This window comes from Pelecanus crispus, chromosome 1 (assembly GCF_030463565.1).
Source record: "Pelecanus crispus isolate bPelCri1 chromosome 1, bPelCri1.pri, whole genome shotgun sequence".
NCBI classification, from domain to species: domain Eukaryota; kingdom Metazoa; phylum Chordata; class Aves; order Pelecaniformes; family Pelecanidae; genus Pelecanus; species Pelecanus crispus.
Window position 1 is genome coordinate 73,766,280 of NC_134643.1, and position 13,141 is coordinate 73,779,420.

The following is a 13,141-nucleotide window of genomic DNA, read 5'->3' on the forward strand; positions in this document are numbered from 1 at the left end:
AGCACAAGATTTGAAAGTGAAAAATGCAGGTGGTGTTTAGGATGGGAGCACAGGGAAGGGTTGCTTTTTATTTGGATACTAAAACATGCTCCAGTTTGGAGTGTCTTTTAAGAACCAGGAAAACTCTGAAACCTTGAGCTAAAAAATATTATTTCAAAATATATTGCTCTAAGTAATTTTAAAGCCTACCTTTTAAATTTAGTCTCTATTTTACGATAATATGTTCTTTCTTTTTTAAAAAAGCTGGCATACTTCTATGTGTTTTCTAAAGTCAATTGAGACAAAAGTTACCTTTGCCTTTTTTCGAGGTGGAGATGAAGGTCTACATTCACTTTTTCTTTTTGAGGAACCACTCTTTGGGTAAAGAGGGGCTTTTTCATCAGTCTCATCTTCGTCAGATACATTTTCAAAGTCAGAAATTTCCCCTGTCTCACCATGAATGTCAAGATCTCTCCTGAGCATACCTTCCTCAATTGTTCCAACTTTTTTGTTTTTTACCAGAATTTTGAATTTTAGTGCCTGTAGAAAAGAAGTTAAAGAGTAGTAACTAGAATTATGCATGGACTAATTGTAGGTGTTCATATCTAGATATTGTTTAACTCATGTTCAAATCTGTTTATTAAATATAGTGAAGTGAGTTAACACAATGAAGTGAAGATAGGTATTGGTAAGGCAGAAGTCAAAAGCAAGTAAAACAAACAGAATCTGAGAATCAAAGTACACAATAGAATATAAATATCTAACCCTATGACAGGAAAAAAACCTCTCCACCACACAGATACACAGATGCTGAAACTGTGAGCAAGATTAAGGCAGGAAGTTAAGTAAGTGTCAGAGGTGATGGCCAGGTACAACATAGGAGGTATATTTTTTCAGTATGCATGAATTTATTTTTATATAGAGACTTATAGACATGTATCTGATTCTAATTTGAAAATTTTTTTAGCTATCATTGCAGCTGCTGGAAATTTGTTACCCTATTTGATTAGTGTATTTGTGCATATCTGTCTAGTGTACCAAATTAAAACTTTTGTTGTTATGTCATTATACAGTGGATCCTCATGCTGATCTTACGTGGTCAGGAAAATTAACAGAGTTTGGCAATTTGTTGCCTAAGCAGTTCCTCTATTTTTAAATGGGCATGTTTCAACTCCCATAATAAAAAATGTAGGAAAAAAATTCATTGAATGTTATCATATCTAATAAGATGGCTTTCATCTATGCACCTGAATTCTATGAGTATAAATTTCACTTAGATTTATGAAATAATACTCATAGTAAAACATCTATTATGTAGCAGACATTCATCTCTACCTCTGTATGCAGGAACTGCCAGTGAGTGACAGAACTTACTTAGGTTATTGGATAAAGTAATCCACAAAAATATTCCTTAAGTTTCATATGCACTAGTGAAAAGGAAGGCTATACTGCTGGGAAGGTTACAGAATCAGGGAACAAATGCTTACACATTAAATAAAAGATAACTGAAATATTGTATTTTAAGATATCCATTAAGTAAATATGAAAAGCATGGATAATAGAAACATTTATATAAAACCAAGGCTTTATAATAGAAACTAGAGGCATAGGCAAAGAAATAGATATTCCACTTATTTTCATTGCAGTCTCCATTGCTGATAATCCCCTTATCGCTTCAGATCTTGTATTAGTACTTTGTCAGTGTGCCAGTGGAATGAGATATCCTATGCTTAATATCTATCAATGCCATGCTAGTGTAAGATTTGATTAGTCTCTCTGCACTGGTGATTCAGAATAAGGATGCCCTTTAACATTTCCTTCATTTCTTATTGATGCACTCATTTTTTTTCTGTGATATTTTTAGAAGATTTTTAACATGAGTAATGCTACTCATATTTTAAAGAGTTCTGAATTTTCCTTTGCATCTTCATATTTCCCAGTACTTAAAAGCAGTTCTATCCACCTTTGGTCTTGTATTTTGTTATTCATAGGTAAAATTTAATTCTACAAATTAAAATAAGACCTGGTATACTAGGGAAGGAAAACCTTTCTATGGATATATTACTGCCTCCTATATATAAACTTGCTTTAAGTAAAAAAAGGCCATAGTCTGCATCATCATATAAAAATGGGCCATGATGTTTTTAACTCAGATAGTTTCTAAAATTCTGTTTATGAACTGTTAGCAAAGATGCAAATACCCTGAGGGTTTGGGGTTTTTTTTTTCCTTTAAAAATAGCATTTTAAAATCACAGCTCTTTTCAAAAACAGTTATAGAAAATATTCTAGCAAGAAGGAATTTTGCCTTTTTTTTTTTTTTTTTGGCCAGAAGCAGATTCCAATAATAGTTAACCCAAATCACTGAAAGTGAACCATGAACTGAAAAAGACACACCATGGATTTTAAGTCTGAGCTGCAAACAGATCTTCAAAAAATACTTATGACAAATGTATGGTTACAAAATCAGTGGCTTTGTGAAATTGCAGTTCGTTAACTGGTAATCAGCAGTACTACACACGAGACATCTTTTTGTACAAATGTCTAAATCTTTTAGCCTGATAATGAGCTGAAAGTCTGAACATTCACTATAATTTCTCTTTTCCAGTTTAAATATAAAATAAAAAATATTTGAAAAATACTTGTTTACTAGGTACTTATATATAAACTGTAAGCATACTAAAAATGTAAATATGTAAAGCATAATAGATCTTCCCTAGAGCATAATGGGACTTCAAGGCTGGTATAAGCAAAAGCCTCCAAGTACAATCAACTGGAACAAACATTTAAATAATCAAATGAACAAAACTTAGTTATTATACTAAATAGGCATTCTAGTTAACATAATGTACAACAGAAATCAGAACAGCTGAAGTAATACAAAACTCCAAGACAGAATCACAAACACTTTGGAATGGATGAGGCAAGCCCACCTACGGAGCACTGCAATTAATGTAAAAAGGGACAAAATTCAGTCCTCAGAAATTTAGAGAACAAACCGTGGATTTGGGTCATGAGTATTTAAAAAAGAATAGTTTCCCCTATTTAAATTGGGCATGTTCTTCTCTCCTCTCCTCTCCTCTCCTGACCAGCTGTAGGTGTTTAGTAAGAGGAATATGAAATCCTGAAAATCTTGCTAAGTAACAAGGTTAAAATCAGTTTAAAGTTTTACATAATTTTCTATTTCAAGAATTATATTACAGTCTTAAGTACTGATATAGGGTAAAGATGCGACACCTTCCGTGAAGTCTAACATAAGGGAAGCTTTTGAGGCACTGACAAAATTATCTTGAATGAAAAAAACAGGACACTATTGTTATGTACAACTGTTAAAAAAAACCCAACATCAGCATTCTTCAATGATTCAAGAAGAGAATTCATGCTTAGTGAAAGTGTGAATGTATATCTTTGTGGCAGCTTTATAAATAACAGTTATTGAGATATTTGAAATCAATACTACCAGTAATGTCTGAGCTCTAGTTAGAAGGATATTAATTATATCAGGAGCACCTTTTTAACTATCTCATAACAAGGTTTCATACAATACAGTTATCTAGTGAGAAGTCCCCTACATTGAAAATTCCAGTTCTGTGTTGTGCTCTGTAGTAGACACAAAATAGTTGAGAGAATCTTGCTAAATGCCCTTTTGTTAAAAATACAAAAAAACCAAAACATGCCTGAAGAAGGAAATTGGGAGGGGTGACACTGGCAGACTAATCTTCTGGATGAAGTGAAAACCTGACACAATCCTGGGTAAAAGTGTGTGTTCTAAGAAACACTGTCCTTAAAAACAATTTTGTAAGGTATTATTTCTCATTCATCTACCAGAATCAGTCCTGCTCAGGAACCAAACTTCAAAGATAAAGAGAGGACCAATTTACTAATGGCTCAGAGGCTTGACCTATTATAACTGTTGGCAGTAAGGTTAGATCCCATTGAAAAATAGGGCCCTTAGCTGGCAATGTCTTGTCCTGTTTTGCCTAAGGACTCCATCAGATCTAAGAGAAATATGAAAACACACATAGAAGTTCTGAACCATGCAATCAAAAAGACATCTGATCGTAGTCTTGGAGAAAGTTCTAGTGCAGATGATTTTGCATTTCTTAGAGACTTTTAAGGCAAAAAATGGGGTGTAACTGATCTGCAAATATGTTGCAAATAAAACTGTTAACCAACCTGCTGCTCATGGTTGAAGAATCTGCAACAACTCAGAGAGCAGAAAGGACCAGTAGAAAGGTGACCCAGGAGCTGAGGGTGACAGTAGGGCAGGCATGGAGCAGTGACCTCACCAACTAGAGCAACAGTAAGACAAGTAGAGCAGGTCTGGTGATGGTAGGCAAGTTCAGGAAGCAGTCCAGTGACTGCCAGACAAGTCATGAGGCAGGTCCAAGGTCAAACCAGGAAGCCATATAATATAACTACAGAATGGCTGAGTTTGGAAGGGACCCCTGGAAACCATCTATTCCAACCCCCTTGTTCAAAGCAGGGTCAATAAGAGTTAGGGCTGTGTCCAGTCAGGTTTTGAGTATCTCCAAGATGGACACTCCATAATCTCTCTGGGCAACCTGCTCCAGCGCCTGACCACCCTCAAAGTAAAAATTATTTTTCTCATGTTTAAATAGAATTTATTGTATTCCAGTTCATTCTCACTGCCTCTATCTATTTCACTGTGCACCACTGAGAAAAGTCTGAGCCCAACCTAGAGAATCCAAAAATGTTATGATAAACAACACTGACTTTCTTATTTTTGAGGTCAGCACCAAGGCACGCTACATTTTCAACATCTTTCCTCTCAATTTTGTAAAGAATAGATGCCATAGACAGATTGAAAGGCAAAACAGTGGACTGGAAATGTTTTTGACTTGCTAAGAAGCAAAGGTATTTCTGATGTAAAGACTTGGTCAAGACATTTGCATATGTGACTTGTAGGTCAAAAAAATAGGAATGAATCTCATCACTGAAGCAACAGAATTAGATATGCTAAAGCAGTCTTGATCTTGAATTTCTGAGTGAAAATCTTTATGTCCTACTTTTTCAATAACAAGAAAATAAGACTATAAAAACCTACAAAGATACGGGAGAGGAAAGTTTGGAGATGGTTAGGCTGAAAATAGAATCATATAGCCGCAGGTTAATCAGACTATTACCCTTTTGTCAGGCGTTACAGACAGTCAGTAAAAACTTATTTGTCAGAGATTATAGACAGCCAGGTACAACCAAGTTTTGAAAGTTTGTCAGTGAGACAGGTCTTTACAGAGAAAGGAAGAAAGTGCAGTAGCAACATGAATCTCTTAAACATACACTCAAATGTTATATCTAGATGTCGAAGATTGTGGTACTTGGTTCACACAGACTGGTGCATTCTGAGAAAACAGTGTCTGTGTATGGAAAGCTCCTTCGTATATTGAGTAGATACAGGTGAAGAAAAAGGTGAAGGAGTCCTGGCTATGGAGTTAGTTGTTTTTTTCCCCTAACAGTAGGATTTAAAATGCTTAGAGAGTGTAAGGTTGTACTGACAAACTTCTATGAATCTTTCTCAAGGAGATTAATAAATAGGTCCTTTTAGTTAGATAACATGGCTTCAATAACTAAGGGGAAACCTTGGAGATCATGGCCAGAAATGCTTCTGAACCACCACAACACAGTAATCAATCTTGCAGCTGTGTAGTAAACATTGAAGATGACTTGTAAAATAACAATAGTTGCCACTTCAATTTCAGTTAACAATGCATCAATATCTCTTTCCAATTTTGTGATAGGAAACCTGCAAACAATGAAAAATTTGTAAGTAGTTCATCTATATATCATGCCAGCAGTGTAAGGTAGTTTGATGTACTACAATGCACAATAATTGAGGAACAAACCTTCATCAAAAGCATCACTGCATTTACATTCTTTTTTGTGCGTTACATTTGAGGCTTACTTGTTTCTTTCAGTAGCTGTCAAACTCATTAGAGGAAGGATTCATCAGGGTAAGAAAAAATTGATCTCACTTCTAGGATTCTAATATTTTCTAAGTTCATCTACAAATTGCTGCACAAGACACCACATTCTGTCACTTTATATCAGCATAATCCAGGAGTGCTGGTGCAATCAGCAGAGGTCTCTGGCACCAGTCAGTGATGCCAAATATAATTTAATGTGGGAACTGACTAAAGGACTTGATATTCCAGTGAATATTAAAGAAAGTTCATGAAGTCTCTTTAGAAGAACCATAGTGGCCAAGACTGCAAAGAGAGGGTTGTAGTGGGTCTGTTGCTTTGGGTGACAAAATATCTGCATAGGAAGGAGGTAAGAGGCTAGATATGGTAGAAGAGATTGATGAAGCTCAAGCGTGGCCTCAGTTTATCTCAGTGGATAAGGGGTGTGTGAAAGAATGAAAGCCTTGTCTTTCCTCTACTCCAAATGTAGAGGAAGAATTGTCTGTTGAGATGCTATAGAATACAGTAATGTTCCAGGGGATTAACAATACTAGTATAGTCAGCTGCAGGGTGAACATATGACTGAGGCCAAAGAATTAAAAAAATTATTTTCCTGAAATTTTCTGGGGTTTGTGATTCAGGGCAAGTGGGTGTTGAGAAAAAGCAGAGCGCAACAGCTTTCAGTGACCATCCAGTTTTCTTTTCTGGACCTCCTTGTGATTTTCACTTAGACTTAAAATGGTAGGAGACATGATGCATGAGCTGTGGTCCAAGGAAGCACCTAAGACTGGGTTTGCTCTGCATTTTAATCCTTCTTCCAGACACGCGCAATCATGTCAGCTGACAAAGGCGTAGCTCAAAACCTACTTAGAAAAGGAAGTAGGAGATTGATCAGACGACAGAGGAGAAAATAAGTTCAGTGGAGGTCTCCAAATCTCCAAGATCTAAATAAGAACTTGTAATTGGCAAATGTTTCTATGAAGTATTTGGAGAAATTATGCGGTATTCTACTTCATGTACAGACAAGGGCACCATTTGATTCAGATCTTGATGAACACTGAGAAGTGGGTATTAAAAGGAAGCCTTGCATGAGCTGCATGTACCCCTTCATGGGAGGAGCGAAACTAGGAACAACAGTAGCTGTCAAATGAGAATGATTTCCTACCCAGGAAACATAATGTGTCAGTCTCCTGTGACAGGGAGAAGCTGGATGTTGAAGGTCCTTGCCAAAGAAATCTGAGAGAGAAGGGAAGGAGGGCTGAACTGGTAAGTCTGGAGCCAAATCTCTGAGAGATCCTACAATACTCTACCCTTAATTGTTTTAGTGGTGGACTTGGTAATGTTAGGTTAATGGTTGGACTGGATGATCTTAAAGGTCATTTCCAACCTAAATGATTCTATGATTCTAAGCAGGTTGTTAAAAAACGCCTAGCAAAAATGGCAATAGCACAGGTCATGAACACAAGAGGTGACAACTAAGTGATCAATAACTTGTTGTGACACAGACAATCAGAGGACTTGAGGGACAGAAATATGTCCATTGCATTTTTAGGCATGTTAGGCACATGTGGAAGTAAAGAGGTTTGTGCTGTGTCCCTAGGTATATTATTAGATTAGAATATTCTCTAACAGAGCATATTATAAAAAATGTCTCTGTGGTTATTGTTAATTTCAATGAAGAGTGAAAGACTGTCTACCCTTTTGATCCCTCCCATCTTCCTTGCTAAGATCCAACCAGAGAGAGAGGAGGGTGGAGCTCAACTCAAGGTAGGTCAAGATGACAACAGAACATAAACAAGATTGTAGGGAAAATGGAGATAAAGCAGTAACTCTGATCCAAATACCTTACTTTTTAAACACACATTAAATTTATATACATATACACACACATACACACACACAGGAAAGTGACTTGAAATATATTACTATATATATTATATTACTTTAGTGTGACATATATATTCATTTATAATCAAAAGTAAATATTTTAGCATATAAGCAATTTACCACCTATTTTTATTTTGCTTTAATGTAAGACAATATAACAGTCTAAAAAAAGAAACAACACTGAAGAAATCATAATTTAAAATTAGTATTTAGAACAGACTTTAAAAGCATATCCAACATGCTACAGAAAAAGCTAATAATCTAGGTGAAAGCAATGTATTTTGGCCACAGAACATGCTGAACAGGACTCTACAAAGAAAACTTAAGACCTGTTAGTAGGCTAAATTAGGGCGTATAATGATTTCTTTTAAAAAAATGTGGCTTTTTGCTATATTTTCTATTTCTTTTTTTCATTTTCAATATTCAATGAAAGATACAGGTTCACACATAAATAAAAATGAGTTACATAGGAAAGTTTCAAAAGAGGAAACTGATTTCAAAGCTTTCCCTTTTTGTTGTGTACAAATATAATATAGATAGATACAGTTATCTGATAAGAATTTTGCTAGTAAATGTACTCATGTAGGCAGGTACACCAATTCCCTTGAGTGTATTATTCATAGTAATTTTTTTTACAAATGAGTTATCAGGTTATCAGTTGTATCAACCTCTAAGCAAATGTATTTACTGCACTTGAGCCATGTTAATGAACACATATTCTGTTGAACCAATCTCATATCTCAGCAATTACAATGAATTTTATTCATCCTGACACTTACTACATTTTTATTAGGCTTATATTAGAAATCAGAAGACTGTCATGTTTAAAGAACAATGCCTTTACTCAGTTACTGGTGTTAACACTTCTGATACAATTTTCTTCCTGGGATGGCTTTATCAGTTGGGTTTCTATAGAATCATACCAGATGCGATAGCTTCCTCCCTATTCTTGCTAGTGCTCTGTCTTGAAAGAAGTGGAAGAGCAAATGATATAGGTGACAACTATTATTTTTTACACTAACTGAGAATCCTTCTCACTAACAGCATTTTGAATTCGTCATTTATGGTTCTGTAACATCTCTTTTGCACTGCTTAAGTAAAGCAGGCTTAAGACTAAGTTCAGCACCTGACTCACTCAAATGATAATGAATTTACCCAGGTCTTGAATATGCACAAGGTCCCAAGCTTTGCAGATGTGATGTCACTAAACTCCTGAGCATGGACCAAAAGTCATTCTTCAAAATGATGCTAGCCAAAAGTCAAGCTTACTACTCTATTTGCAAATTCATTTCAGAGACACAGAGGTGATCCTAATCCTTGTTCTTTCTCAACATAATGATTTTTTAAATCCAGACTTGTCTAAATCAGCTGAGAACAGTGGCATTATTTAGGTAACTCTTACATAGATATAGAATACATCTCACATAACTTTAAAACATTAAAAGTTCAACAGAATGAAGCTCACCTGAACAGCATACATTTAAGTGAGGAATAAGTATGGAACCCAGCAATGCATTTGCAGGCAAAAATTCTAGAGAGGTGACTTATGAAAATTCTAATCTATGGAAACATGAAGTATGAATTCCCTATATGACAGTCAACATATGGTAAGGGACATATGTCATAGAAAGCAATATTTTTAAGCATGTGATTCAGTGACTCCACGACTCAGATGCAGTACACTGATTTTGTGTTTGCTACAGAGGACATATGATCCTTGGACATCTATTAGACTGAATGCAGCTATGCTTTAAAAAGCTTTAAAACAAACCCTCGTGATGTATTAAATATATTTATGACAACATTGCTATGAAAATATAACACTATGGTAACACTTTAGCAAGTCTTTTGGACACACCACTTCAAAAATGTTTTTTCCATGGCAAATCCTTTACAAATATACATTTCTCTGTGTGTTATCTTTAATTATGACAGTGTTTCCTCCCCACAATTTCATTTGCATATGTCACTGATAACAGTCGTGAGCTTAAATAACTATTTTGTATGTATGCATGTATTCGTGTTACAAGAATTAAAAAAAAAATCTTTTGTCCTTGGAAGAAAATTATGTGCAAAGACTGGAACAATGGAAATTTATTTGTTTTGTTTTGCAATAAAATTTTCAACACCCATCTAATTGCCTTTTCTGACTTCATACCCCAGGGGTCTCAAGCCACCAGCTGAGAAACACTGCCTTAGGGAGAAACACACTGAGAAAAAGAGAATGTTTTTGCAGTAACAGAACTTGATGAAACAGTTCCATCAACATTGTTATTGGGAAAAAAAAAAAGTAGATTTAGTTTTCCATTTCAATTACATGTTTAAATTTCAGGAAATTCTTTCAATCTAAGGAACAAAAAATAAATTAGCAGAATTTAAATTTAGCACGTTTAAAGTGAAGATTTAAAAATTTTGGTTCAAAGCATAATGTTGTTTCAAAATGTATACTTTGTTTGCTCTTTTAAAACTAAAACACTGGAAGCCTCATTTCAGAGAAAAGGAAGAGAGGAGAGGAGAGGAGAGGAGAGGAGAGGAGAGGAGAGGAGAGGAGAGGAGAGGAGAGGAGAGGAGAGGAGAGGAGAGGAGAGGAGAGGAGAGGAGAGGAGAGGAGAGGAGAGGAGAGGAGAGGATTGTTCAGTTTAATCTCAAAATGTTGATTTTACAGGTCAACAGAAACTTTGAAGTTGTTCATTATAACAATGTTTCAATAACTTGAAATTTCAAAAATTAAATTAATCAGATGTTTGCATAGCTCTCAGATTTAGAGTTCAGATTCAGTAGTACTTGTACAATCTTTGGCAAGTTATTCTCTGTGTATAAATCTGCCCTCTTAAAAGGCAGATGCTCTTTTCTGTGTTTAGACTACCATGTCTTCAACATAGGACTACTGTAGATGAACCACACTAGGATAACTTAATTCATATTAAGTAATAGTTTACTTTAAAAAAATCAGAGTAATTTCAGTATCGCTACTCAGTTTTTGATATGCGGGTTTATTCAGTGTTAGGAAGTATGGTTCAAAATAACAAGACACATTACTACAGCCACCATGTTTGCATATCAAATAAACTGCAACCCACAAACTTTACTTAACTGTATTTGTATATAAAATAAAACAAAACTTTTAATGCATCCAAAGCACCAGAAGTTGGATTGTTGTGAACTGCAAGATGTAAGGCTTTGCAAAAATGTTAGTGTGTTAGCTTTTAACAAATACATGCTTCATCATTGTACTGAAAACAGTTTTCCTTGAAATCAATCCACATGATTAATTTTTGCTTTTTCTGTTTATCTTCTCATGTGGGTTTTTTTTGTGTTGTTTAATTATTTTTTTGTTACCACCTGAAGTCTATTTCAGACACCAGATAAGCAGTTTCATAAATTCAGTTTCAGAAGATTAAACAAAAAAAACCAAAAACCTGGGTTCTTTTCCCTATCTTTCACACAAAAAAATGAAATGTTATTACCTCAGGAGAAGGTAGTTGAGTCACCACTGTATCACCAATTGTTGAAGTAAGAAGTTTGTCACCTAGGATAGTTTCTAAATAGTCTGCCATTACTTCCTGTTGCTTAGGGCTGCAGTGGTTCTCCAAAGACAGCACAACTGGATAGTCAGATGCCTGGAAATATAATTTAAAGGCTTTCATTATTAATAAATAAAAAGAGGACTACTTGACTTCCCAAAATATCTTACAAAAGTCCTTTTACTAACTTGTATTTTCCTTTATTTTCAAAACTTTCAGAATATAGGTCAGTTGTTTCAGGTTAGTAACACAATAAAAAAGCTTACAATATTTACAGAAAAGAAAAAGCAGAACTGAAGAAGTGAAAAAAATGCATCCTCAGGAAGTTAAGGGGGGGTTAAAACAGGGCTAGACACATACAGAGATGAAAAAAAACAACTGGGGAAATCAAATTAAGATCAGTTGAAAAGGACACAATACTTCATTAAAGAAACCAGGTAATATCTGAGCTGATCTTTGGAAAGAGCATATTGAAGTGCCTTTGTCCAATAAACTACAGAAAATAATTTATCAGAGGTATTTAACATACTGATTAATGTTGGATGTAAACAAAATAGAGAGAAAATAAGTGTTAAATCAGCCAAAAATCAGGCTGATTCAATTGCACAGGGCAGAGTACAACCTGGAACCAAAAAGCAGAATTTCTCACAGAGTTAATAGTTATGCTGATACACAGAGCTTTTAAAGAATGATGCATCGGCTACTGTGTGTCTGAAACAGCATTTGTCAGCAAATGAACTTATAAAGAAAAAAAGAGGAATTATAATGTCATCTGCCAAAAAAGGAGTATGGGGTAAAACCTCCCAGACACACTAAAGCGTAAAAAATTTAGGTTAATTTCAAAGGAGACTTTAAAACTTTCTGAATTTTAAAAACATCAGTGTTGACCATTTTGGTGTTTTTCAAAATTAAAGAAATCTTTATCTCTTCAGATGTAGTATCACATTGGGTAGGTGAATTTTTTAGAAATAATGACTAAGTTTTGTGAAAAATAATTTCCATAAGGGGAAATAAGGGAAAATAAAAAATAAAAAATAGAATTATTGCAATTTTTCATGAACCAATAGGAAGAACTTGGAAACTTTGACATAATAATGTATGATCATAGGTGTATATATTCACACATATAATGCTGGCCTGAATACAAGTTATCTTAGTAGTCGTTCAGGGCTTCATTTGAGCAGGAGTTTTGCTAGAAACTTATACAAAAGACTGAGACAGTGCCAAAAGCTCTCCAGCTTTCACTGCTTTGCCAGAGATAGGCAGAAGGGACATTGCCCTAATGAGTCATCTGACAAAAAGACAGCAGTAGGTGGTAACCTTTATCAGGCCTTGAATTCAAAATAAAAAGAGAGGAAACAGAAAACAGAGTAAGTGTCAAACTCAGCTATAATCTAACATTTTTCTCAATTTCGTGAATTCAAGCATAGAATATAAGACAGACTGATAGCAACAGAAGAATAAGTGAAGTAAAAAAATGAAAAGGTGTAAAGAAGGAGTAAAACGTCCAACTGATTCTGAAGTAGTTCACTTTATGTTCAGTCCTTGCTGAAATGACCTCAGGTGAGAATTCCACCTAACAAGCTGAGTAAGATCTTCTGAATTCCTTCCACCAAGTTTGGTTTATAATCAATATCAGCAAAATATGTCTACCATTCCTTAAATAGAATAAAAAAAGATATTAAGAACAGATGGCACAATTTTCCCATAATTCGTGTCAACAATGCCCACTGCCACAAGCACTGTCTCTGTTTCATATTTTTTTACCCTGGGGAATCACTGACAACAACCATGTCCGTGGGCTTTGTTAAAGCCACTACAACATTTTAACCT

At 34.9% G+C, this 13,141-nt stretch overlaps 1 protein-coding gene across 1 annotated transcript in view; it reads right to left on the reverse strand.

The window, feature by feature from the left end:
* Window positions 1–13,141, reverse strand: part of PLCZ1 (phospholipase C zeta 1) — a 56,181-nt gene that overhangs the window by 25,342 nt on the left and 17,698 nt on the right. Inside the window, exons 6-7 of the mRNA XM_009488384.2 lie at window positions 11,252–11,404; window positions 292–519 (exon numbers count right to left, since the gene is read on the reverse strand). Of these exons, the coding sequence (XP_009486659.1) occupies window positions 292–519; window positions 11,252–11,404 (381 nt within the window). The remainder of the gene's footprint in view (window positions 1–291; window positions 520–11,251; window positions 11,405–13,141) is intronic.